At 39.6% G+C, this 18,696-nt stretch overlaps 2 protein-coding genes across 3 annotated transcripts; both read left to right on the top strand.

Annotated features, from left to right (window-relative positions):
- Window positions 1–1,432: 1,432 nt before the first annotated feature.
- On the top strand, window positions 1,433–5,143 carry LOC121604470. 2 transcript variants are annotated; one of them, XM_041933985.1, is made up of 3 exons: window positions 1,433–1,564; window positions 1,783–1,898; window positions 2,725–5,143. In XM_041933985.1, the coding sequence occupies exons 2-3, from the start codon at window positions 1,783–1,785 to the stop codon at window positions 3,680–3,682; spliced, it is 1,074 nt and encodes a 357-aa protein (XP_041789919.1). In that variant the 5' UTR covers window positions 1,433–1,564; the 3' UTR covers window positions 3,683–5,143. The 2 variants fall into 2 exon arrangements, with proteins under 2 accessions (XP_041789919.1, XP_041789920.1); XM_041933986.1 differs by having other exon boundaries at window positions 1,447–1,568.
- A 1,541-nt stretch (window positions 5,144–6,684) lies between these two features.
- Window positions 6,685–17,551, top strand: commd1 (copper metabolism (Murr1) domain containing 1). The gene is made up of 3 exons (XM_041933962.1): window positions 6,685–6,858; window positions 7,938–8,228; window positions 14,802–17,551. The coding sequence occupies exons 1-3, from the start codon at window positions 6,685–6,687 to the stop codon at window positions 14,907–14,909; spliced, it is 573 nt and encodes a 190-aa protein (XP_041789896.1). The 3' UTR covers window positions 14,910–17,551.
- The last annotated feature ends 1,145 nt before the right edge of the window (window positions 17,552–18,696 follow it).

The raw sequence follows: 18,696 nt of genomic DNA, 5'->3' as shown, positions 1-18,696 counted from the left end.
GCATGCAGTTTCACCACTGAGTTTATTCCAGACAAACTGACACTTTGGAACAATTTGACTACGTCTGGTGCTAGCAGCTCCACAGCAGCAACAAGGCTCTCCTTCACAAAATCTTCTCATGAATAAAGTTTCAGCTTTTTAGCAATTCGGTCACTCACCACAAAACATGTATAACACTGAAGAGTGTTTACTATATTCAAGCACATTTGTCCTTGCAGCTCATCCAGCTCAGCATGTTTCAAGCCTTAACCCCTTAACGCTGATTGTCACGAATTCGCATCATACCGCTTTAATCCACATTGCAGCCGAATCGCGCATGCTTTCCTCTAATGCCGGTTTGTGAGTATTCAACACACACCTAGGAACCTTTGCAAGCGCTGTGAAAGTGAAAACTACATCTGTTGTGCTGTTGTTACAATGTACTGGATGAAATAAATTAATTTTAAATACACAAAAAAGATGTTTTTACTGCATTTAAGCATTGAAATAAGTGGACATATACCGTTTGTTTGAACCCTATTCTAGTTGGTGCTATAATGTAAAAATAGTTTTGTGGCTTTTACATAGATAGATAGATAGATAGATAGATAGATAGATAGATAGATAGATAGATACTCCAAAGAGAAATTATGAATTTTTTAAAAAAAGTATTTTTATTGCATTTAAGCATTAACGCCTGTTGTTGCTAATTTGCATCATACCTAAATTTATACATATTGTATGTGCTACAGAAAAAATAACAAACTCCTCTTAATTTAGGATCCATTTGAAAGCAAAAACACACAGAATTAATTTTTTAATATAATTCTAAATAAATTCAGGTGTCAGGGGTGACACGACTCCAAATGCCACCAAAGTTGACTGGGTGTCTAAGTGGTCGTATTTAATGCTACAAATAAAGTCCAGGTTGTAAAAAACGAAATCCTTTAACTGTCAAAACAGTCTTGCAGGCTGCATACACACCAGAGGCCAAAGTTCCTCACCCCTGATATAAGGTCTACTGACTTTTTACTTAAACTCATAAAAAACTACTACACACCTTGCTATATGAGATCTACTGTAAAATGTGGATGTGAAACAGAAACAGTGTCTAGTGTTCAGCGGACTTTGTTGATGTTAATCAATGTTTGGTGATGAGCTTCTAAATTTCCGTCTAGAACAAATGGCTCTTTGAGTGGTAAAGGCTGCCGACCCCTGGTCTAGAAGAAGAGCTTATGTCTTCATGTCGTCATCAATTTCAGTCGAAATTCAAGTTTTCCAATCACTTCTAGTTTTACAAGAAATACAAGGTAAAGTGACTTATTTCTCTTCTTCTCTCTTTTTAACTTCCCAAATCATACTGAGAAAACCTACCCTTTTATTCGTCATCCTCTTTTTCAGAAACATGTAAGGGTATATAAGGGTATGGCACCACAGTGGGGGTTTTGGTTATGGTCTCCCTGTCTTCTCTCTCCCTGTCACTTACCTACAGGTGGCTTCACTGTAGCAGGATCTTCCCTTCAAACACTGAGAAGAAAACAGGAGTAGTCTTCAGAGCAACTGTCTGACATCTTTCTCCACCAAAGTAGGTACATGGAACAAAAGGAAAGCAAATTTTCACTCCTGATAGCAAAATGGACAATACCTACAACTATGATTATTTTCATTATCAATTAATCGGATAAAATATATCAAATTTACAGTATAATTTTGTCAGGTGCTTGGTTTAGTTCTTGTTATTGTTTGTGATCTGCTTTGTGACAATACTGTCTGTTAAAATTATTGAACCTGACCTGTGTGCAGATGGCTGGCCTGTGCTGGATGGCTGTGGTGCTGGCCTTCTTCCTGTCTGCTGGAAACAGTTTGGCTGCTGTGGATGACAAATGGCTCACAAGTATTGTAGAAGGCATCAAGAAAGAGTGAGTCCTCAAAGACTGTTGCTCTTTGTCTTTTCTGATGGCTCAACTCTTCTACTACTACTGCTACTACTATGGCTGGATCAGTTGTTGTCGGTGACTCTTACATTATAGATTACAATAGATTCAAGAATAGAGTTTTCCACATGACTATTAAATTGGTGTGACATGGAAATTCCATGGAACCCTTGGTTTCTGACATACATGAAATACAATTGATTGCACAGAATGCACATATCCATGCCTATGTGTGTTTAATACCTGCTGTCTCACATCCTCCTTTGACCTCACAAAATGATTCATTTTAGGGGCTCGGTTCACTTACCTCACATGCCAGATAGTTTGTTACACATTTTGACTTTCTGATATAAAATGTCATCATGTCATGATTTCATCCTATGAAACATGTGTATGACATTTTGCCATAATTTGCATATGAATTCTGGAGTTATGGCCCTAAACATGTTTTGTATGGTCACATACAAATCTAATACGTTCATCCTTGAGTCCTTGAGTGAAAGTTTCTGCCAAATTTAAAGAAATTTCATCAAGGCATTGGGGCAAATGTACAGACAGGCATACGGACTAACAGACAACCTGAAAACATAATGCCTTTGCGAGGTTTGGAGGTTCAGTCAAAAAAATTAACAAAATTAACCTGTTAATAGGTTTTGGGCTTTCGAAAGCAAATTCAACCAAAACTGACATCCCTATACCATGCAGACTTTCTCTCAGGCTGGGGTCCCACAGAGCCTTTAGGAACAAAAAATGTTGAGGACTACACCAAATCTTTCCTTGTATTTCATCAATCAATGTTTTCCTTTGGCAGGTATGCACTTGGTGACACCTTCAGTCTGGCTGTAAATGTCCCACAGAACGAAGAACCGAATAATCTTCAGCAAGTCTTTGAGGATGACCCAGCAGACAAAGTGAAACAAACTGTTTCAAAGGGCCTAGTGTACCAGGGAACCAGGGTGGTAGCAGCAGCACAATCAGGGGCTGTGTCACGTGTTCTACAAAACATGAAACCCTTAACTGAAAACAGTCAAGGTAATTTCCTCATCATCTACTCTGAAGAATCCTCCCGTGGTGCAACAACATATGCAAATAAGGATGGTATAACTAGTAAGATAAATGATGTCATTCAGAACTGGAGTGGTTATGCATTTGTGTTTTCTAGAAAAGTCGATGTTCCTGGTGCAGACACGTCTCAAATGCCTGAATCCTTTAAAAAACTTGGGATTTCTAAACTTGGGCTTGACAACATATTCCGTTGTTATAAACCTGTCGATGATCCTTTTCAGTGCACCAGCTGCTCAGGTAGTACACCCTCATGTGTTGCAAACAAAGCGACATCAAATGAAGAACAAGGACAGGGCGTGGAAATAAGTACAGTCTCACCAACAGGCAAAGACACAGGCAAACAAATAGCACCTGGCGAAGAAATGGGTGTAAATGGGTGTGGAAAAGGGGGCAAGGTGAGAGGACAATGCAAGCGTAGAGGAGGCAGCAGGCATGGAAAAGGTGGCAAGATTGGAAGACAATGTAAGCGTAGAGGAGGTTGTAAGCGCAGAGGAGGAAGAAGGCTTGGAAAAGGTGGCAAGGTTGGAAAAGGGCAAAAGCAAAGAAGAGGAGGCAAGGGCAGAAGACAAGCTAAGCGTCAAGGAGGGTACAGAGGCAAACCTAAAAGACGGGGCATGGGTAGAAGACGCAGCAAATATAGAATAACAGGTAGACGTAGGAGCAAGGGCAGAGGTAGGCGTAGAAATGTTTGGGGACTGCAATAATACAGGTAAAATTACTCTGTAAGAACCTGTGAATGTGGGCAGCAGTCCAGTAAAGCTTACTGAGAAAAAAACAAGAAAATAACTAAATAAAAATAATAATGCTTCTTTTGATTCCCATAGATTTAATGACTCTCTTCTTGGGCATTTAAAATTTTTCAACGTCTACATCTATACAGCACCAGAGCTTTGGCACTGATACTGAAAGGATCCATTTTTTTAAGCTTTCAAATGCATATGGCTGGCTGTGTTCGGTATTTTTTTTTCTTTTATTGTCAACAAATCTCATGAAAAGTCCAATACCAACAATGAATGTATCCTTCTAACAAATATAGTATGTGTATCCAAAGCATAATATAGCTTCTTCCTCTATGCCATAGAGTTCCAATGTTGTTCAGAAAGCAAATCAAAACCACCGCAATGAGCCAGACTGTTGCTGTATTCGGACATCAGGGTGGGCCTGGAACCACATTCAGGGTAGGGAAGTCATAAAGTATTTAGAGATGTAAGACATTGTTGGTTTTGGTGTTGCATGGGATTTGTCTTAGTCAGCAGACTTTTAATATCAGAAAACAACACACTTACTCCATCATTGGGGTGGTGCCTTAATGCTAATGGTAGTGGTAATTCAAGAGGGACTTACCCTGAGCCAGCAACAAAAGCATGCAGCATTCAACAGATGTCTTACTATGCCAACCTTTTCCAAATGTCAGTATTTAATGTTATCTTGACCGAACAAACACATGAGAGCTTTTTTCCAAAATTGAAGAGTCTACAAATGTATATAATCACAATTTGAATCTTTAAGCATCTGACCGTTCTATTGCTGCAGACAATTCAGTCACTCAAAAGGTATTAGGCTTTGAAATACCCAGTGTTTTTATTTGGTCCAAACCAAAATGTCAGATTTTTTTTCATTTGTTTGCATAATTAATTCTGATGACAAGAAAGCATGAAACTATGAATGTTTTTTTTTTTTCCCTGCAAGCAAACCTAACTAAACAGAGACGCTGCTTCTGATTTTGAGAGGCTAAAAAATGCATGTGAATATAAAGTGCAAATAGTTCAAATAAGGTCAAGCAAACATGCTGGTACTAGAAATTTGGAAAACTGGAAAACAAAAGTAGCTCATAGCTGTCTTACAATCACAATCTGAAAATAAAATGTAATGTATTATTAGTAATTATTATCTTATTTGTTTCTTTAATCTGCATTTCAGAGCCTTGGTATCTATGTTTTGATTTGACTGTTAATTAGCTGAGGAGGAAACATTCGGTGCTTGTTTTCATTTTGTTTCTAGTTTCACAGTAATGCTCTTTACTTGCATTATTAAATTAAGACAAAGAAGAGAATAGGAGGATTAATAATGTATATTTAGTAATGGTACTAAATCTTTTCTGTACAGCATTGCCAAATCATCTGGTGTTCTTTCTACTTTCTGATTAAAGCTTGGCTCAGCGTCCACTCTGCTCTGTCTGGTGTCAATCATTTGGGAATTAGGTTAAACTAAGCTTCATTATGTCTGAAAAACACTTCATTGCAAGGTTTACACACTAGGTCATAAGCCCCACTCTACCCAACAATGGTCAACTATGTGAACAGCTCAACCATGTCTGAGCATGTCTCAGGTATGACGCTCTGCCATGCTCTGCCAAACTCACCGTGCTCCTTAGTGGTCAGCTCTCCCTGCCGTCCATAAGGTGCCTCAGCACCCTAGCCCTTTCAGATAATCCCTCCAGCCTTTGGACGCGCCTCCTCATCCGCATCCATCTTGAGAAGCCAAATGTAAAATGTGAATGGACAAATGCCTGTTGGAACATAGAAAAGATCAAATTCAAAATGGTAAATGTAAAATGGTGAAGAGCAAGTGCAAATATTAATAACATAATTTTTTCCCCGTTTTAGCTTTTAAGTATTATTATTTAAACTTTTCCATTTCCTGTTCCACATTTGATGTTTCCCATTTCTTATTTTCCAGTACCATTTCCAATTTTGTCTTTACAGTTCAGGCTGTCAGTTATTGCATTCATTTAGGTTTTTGCATTATAAACTCCACTTTTAACATTTTCAAATTATTGTTTTACATTTTAAAATAGCTTTTTCAATTTCCTTTTTTTTAAGTTTAATTATAGCTAGATTATTTGTACTTGTGTAGCAAGTCCGTTCACGGGTTAGCTAATTTTATCATTTTATCAGGAAAATTCAAACTAACCAAATTTGGAGATACTTAACTAGCTAGTTAGCTAGTAACTAAAGGTGTCAGATTAATGTAACTTATTCGAATAAAAAGTACAATATTTGTATGGATGTAGCAGAGTAGAAGTATAAAATTGCATGAAATGGGAAGAAGATAAGGAAGTAAAGGAGACAAATTTAAATTTGTAAAAAGTACAGCACTTGCATAAATGGATTTAACTTCTTTCTGCCATTGGCGATGATAAACGGCTGCCTGGAGGTCAGCAGAGGCAGGTGCCTCTCACTGTGATAACGTTAAACTCTGTTCTTCTGGTAGGTTAAGCTAACAGTTAAAATAGCATTAATAAGGCAGCGTTTTTCTCAAAGATAACTACAAGACAGGTTGTAGAATGCAAGTTAATAAGTTAATAGAAATGGAATTAAAATTATATATACATATGTGTGTGTGTGTGTATATGTATATATGTATATATATATATATACATATATATATACAATACAGTGCAATAATCATCAAATTCTTATATTAATAAGCTGTTATAACATTGTGTCCAGTACTTTCAGTATTAAATAAGGATATGAATGTTGTTATCAATTGATCAAAATTTCACATAAAATACAGCTTTACCTTTTTGAATCCAGGTATTAACAAATACGTCATCAATAATTGATTTCAGAGTGAAACAACGTGATTAATAAACAATAAAGCTTTCAGGCGCTGTAAAACTACAACACCCACAATGCCATGTTGAGCCGGATTTCACGTGATATGATCCATCCACCTCATGTGACCATATCGACCAGAAAATATGGCGGACGTAGAAGCAACGAAGTCTCTGAGCGGACTGTTGAATGGAATAGCTCAAAAAGTATATTATAACAACAGCGACATCACAGAGGAGCTGCTGAAAAATGAGTTATACCCCGACCTGTCGCAGGAGGAGTTCAAAGCTTTATATGAGAAAATGAAAGGATTGCTAAAGGTAATAAAACGCCTTCATCGTGGCAGTAACCTAGCAGAAATATTAGCCACATTTTTCTATCTATGAAAACGAAGTACCCATAAAACAATATTTTCATGTTACATAAATGCATGTAATTAACATATCGCAACTGTCAATATTTACATTACAGTTAAGACATTTAGCAGAAGCTGTAGCCAAAGTGTATTATATGTGACATACAGTAACTACAGCTATAAAACAAGCGATCTGTCACTTATTTCAGCAACAAGCTACCACTAGAAATTTAGGTTAACCAAGAGTTTTAAAAGTAGGAGCAGAGATTGCCATGTAAAGCTTTTACGGTAAATGTCAGCTACTAACTCGTGTATATAAATCCCGATTAGACTGTTCTGAATGTTAATGGTGAGGGGTGAATCTTACTTAAACTGATGTTTTCATCCACCAGCTCGTGTCTCACCTGTTGTCAGCAGGGGGCAGCACTGACATACATACTGTTATGCTGCACCGTTACCTGCCCTAAGGTCCACCGTAGAATAAGACTCACTTTTCAGTTTTCCTTCATTTAACCAAGTAAAAGTGTCATTTTCAGGAGAGCCAAGAGGGCAACATGAAACATTGTCACAACAGTAAACACCTCAACCAACATAAGCAGATCAAGAAAATGTTTCCACACTATGCAAAAGAGCATACAGTACACAACATCCAGTTAAAATGCACCAAGTGGCAAGTTAGTGTGATCATTTGCAGCTTGTTTATTATATCTTAAATATATAAAACAACACAGCACACTAAATCATTATAATGATTAAAGTAATGTTTGGTGTTGTGTACAGGCAGCATTTCTTCTAAACTGAAGCTGTTGATAGAATTTACTGCATACTCAAAAGAGTTATTTTTATGTGTAGATTTTTGTGGAAATTGGTCAAAAAATATGTAAAACATGTAGTTTGTGGACAATTCTGACTGGCTTGTGTATGAATTTTTATTTTTAGGAATAAATCCTGACAGTGGTATTCCATAATGTTGCTTGTATTACTTTAGAACTGCAGAAACCCATCTTATCTGATCCTCCTCGCCCTCCTCTTGTTATCTCTCAGTCTATTGCCACAGCAGACATGGACCATGCCCAGCTGGAGGCCTTCCTCACAGCCCAGACTAAGAGGCATGGCGGCGGTGGGGCGACTGCCGAACAGGCCGCCGCGCTCTCTCGCTTCTGGAAGAGCCAGCGAGCCCGGGTGAGGGAGAGCTTGCTGGCTCAGAGCCGCTGGGAGCCTGGCCTCAGGGGCCTCTCTTGGAGGGTGGACCTCCAGACTGCAGCTAGCCGGGGGGATGCAGCCCATAGTGGCCCAGTTGCCCTGGTGGAGCTGGAGCTGGGCAGAGCCGGACAGGTGAGATTAACATCCAGTGTTTCCTTACATTAGTCACCTGTTTTTATTTTCCTAAAATATCAATTTGTAATATTAACCCATACTGGACTGAAACACATTTAAATCCTCTCCAACTGGGACACAGTGTCTCAGTTCTCCACTCTAAAAAAGTTTAACATACCTCAATGGTTGCACATCTACATTCAAAATACGACAAAATACAAACAAAAAGTATACTTTAAATGCTGACATGGAGACTAATGTGGCTTCATTCATTGTGTTGTTGATTGACACTACTTTCCCACAATGCAGAAATGGAGTGGCTGCAAAGAAAGATAGAATGAAGAACGTGGTATCACAGCCGTGGATGTGTTAAGAGATGTAGGTACTGTGATGGCAGCGATTCAGTCTACTGAAAGCTGCTCACGGAGCAAGAGCATTTACTGTGAGTCCCTCTGTGGTCGAGCTGTCTTTCTGGGTTTGTGGGTGTCACACGGCCACTACAGTGAAAGTTTTGCACTGCTCACAGTCGTCCTTAGATGCTTCCTTGTAGCTCGCTGAAACAAAAATGCTTGATATTCAAAATTAAACATTAAACTGTTTCAGCTGTGTCATTTTACAGTAGAAAATTGTACAATACAGTAACTTTTTCTGCACAGAATAGAAAATCGTGCAATGTGATTATATGCGTAGTATTTTATATACAGTACAGTCTCAACATTATAAACTTTTAGTTGTTGCATAAATTGAAATATAATATATACATGAATTAAAACCATAGACTTCAAATCTCAATAGTTTATTTTAAAACTTGCTGTAATGTGGATGCTAATGCATCAATTTAACATTAACCTTACGTCCCTCCAGCTGTGACATACTGTAGAATCTGCAGGGTGAAACGATCAGCATGTGTCGCACAGGCATGACTTGGTTTTGGGGATAGAATCTGGTGTGGCAGCAGGCCTGGCTCTGGATATGATCGGATTACTGGTGTGTTTTAATAAGCCCCAGTCCCATGAGAAGGCTAAATTTACTCAGCGTGGGTCCTGGACTGAAAACAGTTTCAGAGCCCCTCTCAGAGGATAAGAGAACTGAGGCATTGCTACTGTTCACATGGTGGCCTTAATTTCAAAATGAACTCACATTTTGGTGGAAAACAAATCTCACCTAAAATTGGGGTCTTAAATTTGCACCCCACAAAGCTGAAGTGAGCAGGCCAGCAGGGTCTTCATTTTGCATTGGAGGTTGTTTGGGTCGTTTGTATGTAAACAGTCTTTGGTCTTGACTTATTTCCTGTTTCAAATAGGCCAAACACCAAGTCTGTATGTCTTCCTGTTTCAGCTGCACTAGTGTCTTATTAGCTAATTCCCCCTGGTGTGCAAGAGACTTTTAAGTGGTAATCACAAACCTGCCAAGAAAATGAAACTTTACTGACATCTCTTTAATTGCATGATTTGTTTTCATCAAAGTCATTTAATTTAAAGTTTTAGTTTTCAACTGACAAGTTGCCATGGCAATGTCGAATGAAATGCCACATGTTCTGGCTCCATTACTCTTAATTAACAGCCAGAATATTTTAGTTAAATTTATGTCTTTATGCTCCCAGTTTCTGAGAATAAGTTTAGTTTGGTTCTGTTTCAGTGTACAAACTTGTATGTTTCTATATTTTGTTGCATATTTTATCATGTATATGTATAGTTAACTCTACATTATGAAAACAAACGGATCATTATTATTCCTCAATAACCTGCATGTTCTCATTTTACATCAACACTCTTTCATTATAAATCCTAAAACAAGGCATTTGTGTCTGAAACAGTAAAACGTCTTGGTCTGTCAGTAAGGTGCAGTTTTGGGCTTAAGAATTTGGTCCTCCGACAGTTGTGCCAGGTGCGCTTTCAACCATCCTTGATGAACCATAAAATCCTGACTCACATTAAATCATCGACATTCTGTTAAAGAGTACTGGATTGTCCACCTAGAAGGAATGTAGTTGTTCACTGAGAAGAATTTAATCATTTCATTTTTGTGCAGTCAGTATGGGAGTGACTGTCACTGATCTGTTCAGTGTATTTTTAAGTGACATAGAGAAGAGGAGCTGGAAAAACAAACAAGCTGTGTTCCTCAGCTCCACCCTTTTCAGTTTGATTTCAGCTGATAAGCCTGGAGGTGCCTGTTCAGAGCAGGTGTGCTAGAAATCATTCCAGGGCAAAGATTATAGGCACATATCATGTCAGCACATGTGTCATGAAATGTATCATACAACGTACAGTTCTGGGACTCAAAAAGAGAAAATTCAGCAGCAGAGGCTCCAAAAACATACTGCATTTCCCATGATGCAACTCAATAGTGTCTTGTGTTTTTTCAAACCCCATACCTCCAGTTTGTGACAAAGGCCTTCTTGTGTTAAGCCCCAGTCAACATGTTTACTTTAATTAGTGGAAAGCCCCTTTAAAGTAAAATTACAGAATCTTTCAACCTGTTAATGTACTTTCTGGTATAAAAGCAGGTATTCAAATGATGAGTCTCAAGACAATGTAAATCACCATGAGCAGCACACCTTCAAAAGCTTTCAAATCAGACTTTGTTTTTACGTATGTAAAGCATTTAGGGTCGCTGTTGATTCAGCTTGGGTGCTTGTTGGGACATGACAGGAGCAGGGTGCTTGGTCTGCATGTGGGTAAGGTGCATTAGTGTCATTCATGTAGCAGTGCTTTTTCTTTATTTAGGTACGATTTAACAAATAACATTATCACTATTGTGTCCAGTTCAGTTCCAGAGTTCCAGTTTCCGACCCACTTCCCAGCAGGACATTGAATCAACCAATCAGCTTGTCGGACACATTGTTGAGATTTAAGAGGTGTAAGCTTTGCCTCCATTGCGAGCTTTTCATCTCTTATTCTTATTGCTTGTCTAATGTTTCCATCCTATAAACCACAAGCCTTAAATTATTTGGGCTTCTGTTGAACATTTGTTGATGCATTAATCCCATTGTAGTCGAAAATACCAAATCCATACCGATGACTTTACCTGGTGCAGTCCAACCACTGCACCAAGAGGCCATAAACAATTTAAGACCAGGATCATGTAGATGGATTTGATGTCCTGACTACGCTGTGGAAGATCGATTGGTCTGATGATTGTTTACCTAGAATACTCAGGATCATCAGTCAGGAGAAATCAGGGAAAATTCCGCTTTTATTATTTTGTTTGTAAAATGCTATGGATGCTATGGGCACAGATGTCCCAAGAAGATTATCCATTGTTATCCAATACAGAGTCACAGTCGAGTTTGAATCAGAGCAGCATTCAAACTGAATGAAACAGGATGTAGTTGTATGAAATGTGAGCGGTGTACGTGACCAGAGGGAGGAGCTGTCTATCAGTTCAGGGGGACTAAGCGAGGGGCGTGAGAAAAGTCATATGCAGATCTGTTTTAGGTCAACTTTGTGTTGAGGTGTTTGGGGTACAACTGTGTGTGTGCAACTATGATAGAAACTATGTGTCTGCTGAGTTACCATATAAGGAGATGTTCATGGCGTTATAGGTGGATGGTAAAAGTATGCTTTGCTGGGCGAAAGCGCATAATATACAGGAAACACAGAAAGGCATATTATGATTAACTGTCTAAGAAGAACAGTATACTGAGTAAAATAGTCATTTTCCATCACATGCGCTTGCTTGTTTTTCTATATTTGTGGGCTCCCAACACCAGAAGCCCACTCACAGTGTGGGGTCTGATAACTTCATGGGGACCAGGATGCTCGACCACCATAACATAAACAATGAAATTTTAGTGTGAAGACTTGGGTAAAGTTTAGGGTTAGGGTAAGTCTGCAGGAAATGAACTGTAATGTGGCCACACGGGATGAAATGTGTTTTTAAATGTGTTCTTGATGTGTGTAGCACTGATATTTTGACCTCCACCACAGTGCTCACACCAGCACAGGTCAGAGGTCAGCGTTCCTCACGCGTGCTGTCGCCTTAGTCAGCAACTCTTAAGTCACCAGGCTGTTTAGAAGCTCACCTGTCTGCAATGTTCACCTTTCTCCGAGGACATCTTTAAAATCCACACCCCGAGTGTGTAACGAAGGATTTCTGTTAGTAAGGCTTTTCTTTTAAAAGTTTGAGGTCTCAAAGCCCATCCAGAAATACCTTTAGAAGGCTAGAAGTCACAAAATACTTCATGCAGCAGTTGTCTGGCCTGTTTTACCACGTACTAACATGACTTCCTCCAGTTCAATCAGCAGCTCTGTAGAGGTTTACCACAGAGGAAGTCTTCGCTGAAATAAGAGAATCGGGAACTGATGTCAGGTTTGTGTCTCAGATCTTTAAGACAGACGGTCTGCACTCTTTTCTGCAACTGATCAGACGGGATTTGGGAGCAGCACTGAATCTGCTCCGCTGCTCTGATGCACTTCACTCTCGATCTGACGTCATCATTGTGTGTCACGTTGAGAGGGATGCAGCAGACACTTTGAGCATCCGGACTGTGTGTAGAAAACTGGTTGGATAGTTTGGATCTGATTTACATTTTATGTGGTTTTTTGTAGACTTAAAATCAGCCTGGAGATGCAAAAAAAGAGTGTGTGAACAAGGCCTAAGAGATGATTTCCTGTTTCAAAGTCAGCTTAACTTTGAGCAGGAAGTTAGTTCTGCTTCATAAGTCATCATTCACAACAAAAACAGCATGAATGCCCTGCATGCTCTCACCTAAAATCAGATTTATATCAACACTCTTCCATTATACATTTTAGCAAAACAAGCTATTCCTGTATGGCTTCACAGTCAAACGTTGTCTTGATCCTGTAAACTGTCACTAAGCTTCACTTGTCCAGGTTTGGGCTTCAGGATTTGTTGCTTTATCAGCCGACAAACTGCTTTAAATCAAAGAGCCAAAAACTACAGACTCATGTGGAATCCTTAACATTATAATCTGGATAACTGGACTATCCACTTGCGAAGAACGGGACCCTTACCTTGTACCAAGATCAGTCTTTGCACTGAAGCTGAGCTGCCAGTCACAACATGCAGATAACAAAGTCGTTATCAAACTCCTGATCAGTAATATAAATGCACTGATGTGTTGATATAAATGTTAATTTAAATACCTCCTAAAACTGGGATGTTCCCAAATAATAAGTGAGGTTATAAGCAGACCACTGAAGATGAGAACAATGAATGTATGAATGTCTGTTTTGATGGCGCTGAAATGATTAGTTGATTAACCAATAAGCTGATTAACAGAAAATGAATTACCAACAATTTTGTTTATCTTTTAATCACTGAGGTCTTTAATCAACAAATGTTCTCTCGTCCCAGCTTCCAGATTTGCTATGTGTCTTTATTTCACTCTAACGTATCATGTAGTTTTAGCTGAGGTGAATCCTGTTGGGCTTTGGACTGGTGAACTCTGGGGGAATGTAGATAGAAGTGAAATGTGCACAGGTGGCACAGAGAAAACCCTCTGCCAGTGTTTCCATTTCTCACAGTCGTTCCCATCACTCACCACCTGAATCAGCTCGCCACGAATACATCCTGCCGTGCATCAAGTGCGTGACAATAGCTTTACTCAGATGTTTTCACATGAGCACAAGCCTCCTCATGGTAGTTGTGTTTCATGCTCTGTGTTAACAGAACAATAGACGATGAATAGAGACAATAGCTGTAGCCATGGAAACCAGGAGAGGGATCATCACAGAGTGATGTCCATTCTCGAGAACAATTGGAGGAAACAATGATGAGCAGCTGAGATACCTTCATGTTGTAGGTCAGCTAGACTTCATTCATTTTTAAGCAGCATGTAGTGAACACAACTGCTGTTACAACTAGTGCAGAGGTTTTAAAAAGTCCCCCCCAAACAACCACAGGGGCAAATCTAAATTGTTGACTTTTTTGTCTGTATGTTCACAGGTTTTCAACACAGAGCAAATATATGTGCATGAATGGATAGAAGAAGAGATATAGAGCGTGTCAGTGTACTAGGAAAATAATAATAATAAATTAATGATAATGCAGCATGATAAAAGTTAATGGATCATCTCCCATTACTATTCTTGGCTTGCTTTGATTTGGGGAATAGTCCTGCTCTTGTTTTTGGAGCTGCAGCTTGTTGGGAGGAAGTAAAATGTTGCCATGGAGTTGGTGAGTGAGCTTTTGCTACATTTTTTATGTCTAAGTTTACTGGCTCCATTGATAGCACACCTCTTCCTGTGTGTAGTCTACCAATGGGTCACTGGATTACTTTGATTCTGAGGAAAACTTTCTCAGGCAAGTTCAGGGCTGATGAGGAAAGTGTTTTTAATTTCATTTCAGTGCTGCAACAAAAAGCCTAGAAAATCTATTTTTGTGTGTGTGATGTTTCACTCACAACGTTGGACTAAACAAAACTGACATCGGTGTCTGAAACTATCAGTAATGCCACTTTAAATCCCATTGTTTACCGAGGCGCTCTGAATGTCTGCACTCAAAACGCTGGGAGTGTTAATAGTGACCTTTCCCGCTCCTCTCTCTCTCTCTCTGTCTCTCTCTCTGTCTCTCTCTCTGTCTCTCTCTCTGTCTCTCTCTGTCTCTCTCTCTCTCTCTCTCTCTCAGGACTCAGAGTTTGTGTGTCTGGAGTTTGACGAAGCCAGAGTGAACCAGGTGCTGAAGAAGATGGCTGATATCCAGGAGAGCATCGACAGCATCGTTCACCACACCTGAAGCGTTGTTCCTCAGACGGCAGAGACACAGTGATTCTGACTGAGAGACCACTGACCACCTCCAGCTGTCTCTTCCTGCAAACGGGTGTTTTGTGGGAGTTTTTCAGATCTGTGTTTGCCAGACTGGATCCAACATGACGTTTGCACCTGCCTACAGACTCAGACTGGACATACTGTATAAAGCATATAATCAGCACACACATACATGTTCACATATGATTCTGAAGGGTCAGACTTGTTGGTGGACAAAAAGTAGTTGGTTTTTTAAATATTCTTAACCTGGAATAATTCAAAGTGCTGGACTGTTTTACGGTTACTGTTTACATCACAGTGATCTTGTGCAGCCCTCCTCTGATAGGATGAAGGTTCCTCTCTGACCTGAAACGTTTCTTTGCACTTAAGTAGTTTAAAGCAGCAGTCTGAAGCAGGGATGTTTGGATTATGCAATGAAGCAAGTGTAACGTGAACATTATGACGAGGATGACCTTTATTCTAAAGGTCTGCTCAGACTCAATGTAAAGTGTTTGAGGGGAATCGATTGCATGCAAAGTCAATGCAAAGTGCAAAAAATGCAAAAAAACAAACAAAAAAAACCCAACCCTGTTTCGCAGGTGGTGCAAATTGAGTCGGTTTCAGTGTTTCAACTGATCTTGTTTGGTGAGGGAAAAAAACAGTAAAACATTCCAGCTTTAAAATTCACAGAAATTGTACAGAAACGAGCTTCTGAACGTCATTTAAGACGAGGCATTCTGGGGAATGCATTCTTGATATCGCCATCTCTCCTTCTTCACATTGTGATTACATGTTAGTGAGCCAGATTTACTGTCCCTCTCTCTCCACGTCCCCCCTCCCCTCCCCCTCATCATGTCACAGCATGAACGCAGCCTGCTCCTGATTGGCTGGAATCGTGTTACCTGGCTCGGCCCCACCCACATTTACAAAGCCAGTCGTGTGAACAAAAAGTGGAATTTTTTTTACAGCACACACGGAACAGACAGCTAACAGACCAAGATATGCTTACTTCACACCAGGCACACCTATGCTGACACGAGCGTATGACAGAAATATGATGCCATAATATGCATATGAGCATAGTTGTTGTTTTCATTGTTTCTTTGTTGAGTTTTGGATTGGAGGAAATCAAGGGGAAAACTGCGTAGAACATCTTATCACTTTAACTGCTAAACAACTCGTGTAAAATCTGCTTGCCGTCTCTGTCGCTGTTTGCTGATCCAGTGAGGCAGAAGCTTGTTTTATCAGTGGGAACGTACTCACGCAGCTGTGATAAGACCAAACTGCACTGAGCTCTTTTCCCTTTACATTTATGGACACGGTTCACACCTTGTTGAGCTGTGGCCTTCATCGAGGTCATCATGAAACACACTACAAAGAACAGTGGGTACAATGGGCACAGGTGGGGCAGGTATATGGCCTTATGGTTACAGGTCAATCATCATCCCAGACTGACAGAGAGGGAAGGGGAGTGTCCAGTAAGGAACATAGGTGACACTATTTGATCCATAAACTGGAGAAGAGCCGATGGTTTTAAGTTCGTACAGAAGAGGCCTCAACATAAAATGTGCCTATTTGATGTGGATCACTTTAAAAACACTTTCATAAAAAAAATATATAAGTGCTATATATAGAAAGAGCAACAAGCTACATCCTCAAAATACATTAAAAACAATATGAATGAGAGACAACTACCAGAGAAACTCATTCATGCCTCCTGGAGATAAACTACTCTTTTCCTGAGAAATTTGACATCACCTCCTCTGTGACTGGACTTGATCACTGTTTTATGCCTGTATGGAACAGATGAAATGTGACCGTTTTTATGCTGAAATGCCTTGTAACTACTTACATCACGTCTCTTAATGGAGATCCTTTGTGACTCGCCGATAGCCCTGTCGCTCATGTTTCGTCTTCATTTAAAAGTTAGCATAGAATGTAGTAAATGATGTGTGGCTTAGATTTGGAGCATTTTGAGTATTCATCGTATTAATAGGGACAAATCTTTTCAATCCAGGGAGTTGAGTCACAGGTAAACTTTTCTTGAGAGGGATGGGATGAATGATTTCAGCATGACGGAGTGTATTCCACTTGGTAGGTTTAGTGTAGAGATAGGAAGAGAGGACATCATCTTTATTTGTTACATCTCTATCAAGAAAATTCATTTCTTCAAGGCTGTAGTTAAGTGGGAATTTTAGGCCTGCAAAGTTACCATTCATACGATTAAATGTTTACAATGAAAAATATGTGATATCTGATTCATAACGAGGATGCTAAACATTATACCTGCTTCAAATCAGCATGTTAGCATTGTGAGTATGTTAACATGTTGGCATTAGCGTTGAGCTCAACAGCCTCACAGAACTGCTGCTTCTGTTCATCCATTATTTCTTTTCTGTCTCGTGATTGAAATGAAGAAATGTTCACCTGTGACGTCTCATCGCAGGTGATGTGTGGACACGAGCAGTTCAGCCTCTCAGATTCTCTCTCACCTCATCAAATACATTGTTTGTTATAGCTTTAACCATCTTGTGACCCCTCAAGTGCTTGATTAAAGAGTATTTGCACAAAAAAGTGTTTTCTAAAAAAGTTGGGAAGACTGTGTGAAACCTAAAGAGAAAAAATGTGATTTGCAAAACATTGAAACCCCATATTTAATTGAAAAGAGCACAAAGACAACATATCAAATGTTGATACTGAGAAATGTCATTGTTTTTGAAAATTCTTTCCTTTAGAATTTGATTCCACCAACATGTTTCAAAGAACTTGGAACAGGCTCATGTTTACTGCTCTGCAGCATCAGCTCTGAGAACTGAGGAGATTATTGTCATTTTGAAAGTTTTCTCATTCCTTGATGCACGATTTCAGCTGCTCAGCTGGGTTCTGGTTCATCTTACGTTTCATAATGCACCAAACATTTTCAATGGGTGACAAGTCTGGACTGCAGGCAGGCCAGTTTACCACCCAGACTCTATTACTACGGAGCCACGATGTTGGAATACGTGCAGAATGTGGTTTGGCATTGTCTTGCTAAAATAGGCAAAGCCTTCCCTGAAAAAGACGTCGTACTTGGCAGCAAATGTTGCTCCATAACCTGTAGATGTCGTTCAGCATGAGTGGAGCATGGATGTATCATGTGCACCCCCATACCATCATGAATGCTGGGGTTTGAACTGTGCTAACAAGCCGGATGGTCCCTCTCCTCTTTAGCCCAGAGGACGCTGCGTCCATGATTTCCAAAAACAATTTCAAATTTTGACTCTTCAGCCCACAGGACACTTTCCACTTCGCCTCAGTGCATCTTAGATCTTAATTCTTGTGGCTGCAGCGATGAACTGTGCACACAGACGATGGTTTTTGGAAGTGATCCTGAGCCCATGCAGTGATGGACACTACAGGATCCTGTCTGTTTTCAATGCAGTGCTGTAGACAATAGAAAAATAAAATTATTTGCAATTTCATGTTGAGAAACATTATGCTTCAACTGTTGCACTATTTGCCAGCGCAGTCTGTCTTTACCTCACACAGACTCAGCCTGTCCGGGAGGCTCTTTTATACCCGATCATGATACAGAGCTGTTGAGTTAACCTGCTCCACCAGCTGTATTCTTTTAGCATTTCACAACTTCTCCAGTCTTTTGTTGCCACTGTCCCACACAGTATCACACCTTTTTTAAAAAACACATTGCTGGTATCAAATTCTAAGTGAGGATATAATTTTCAAAAACACTGACATTTCTCAGTTTCCACATTTGATATGTTGTCTACACAGTGTCC

The sequence above is a fragment of the Chelmon rostratus genome, chromosome 3 (genome assembly GCF_017976325.1).
Source record: "Chelmon rostratus isolate fCheRos1 chromosome 3, fCheRos1.pri, whole genome shotgun sequence".
Taxonomy (NCBI): domain Eukaryota; kingdom Metazoa; phylum Chordata; class Actinopteri; order Chaetodontiformes; family Chaetodontidae; genus Chelmon; species Chelmon rostratus.
This window is presented reverse-complemented; position numbering and strand designations above follow the sequence as displayed.

Bases quoted from the DNA above. Each gene is read 5' to 3' on its own strand.
- LOC121604470 (XM_041933985.1), top strand. From the start codon at position 1,783: ATGGCTGGCCTGTGCTGGATGGCTGTGGTGCTGGCCTTCTTCCTGTCT. The intron at 1,899-2,724 runs GTGAGTCCTCAA...TTCCTTTGGCAG, and splicing joins GTAGAAGGCATCAAGAAAGA to GTATGCACTTGGTGACACCT.
- commd1 (XM_041933962.1), top strand. From the start codon at position 6,685: ATGGCGGACGTAGAAGCAACGAAGTCTCTGAGCGGACTGTTGAATGGA. The intron at 6,859-7,937 runs GTAATAAAACGC...GTTATCTCTCAG, and splicing joins AAATGAAAGGATTGCTAAAG to TCTATTGCCACAGCAGACAT. The intron at 8,229-14,801 runs GTGAGATTAACA...TCTCTCTCTCAG, and splicing joins AGCTGGGCAGAGCCGGACAG to GACTCAGAGTTTGTGTGTCT.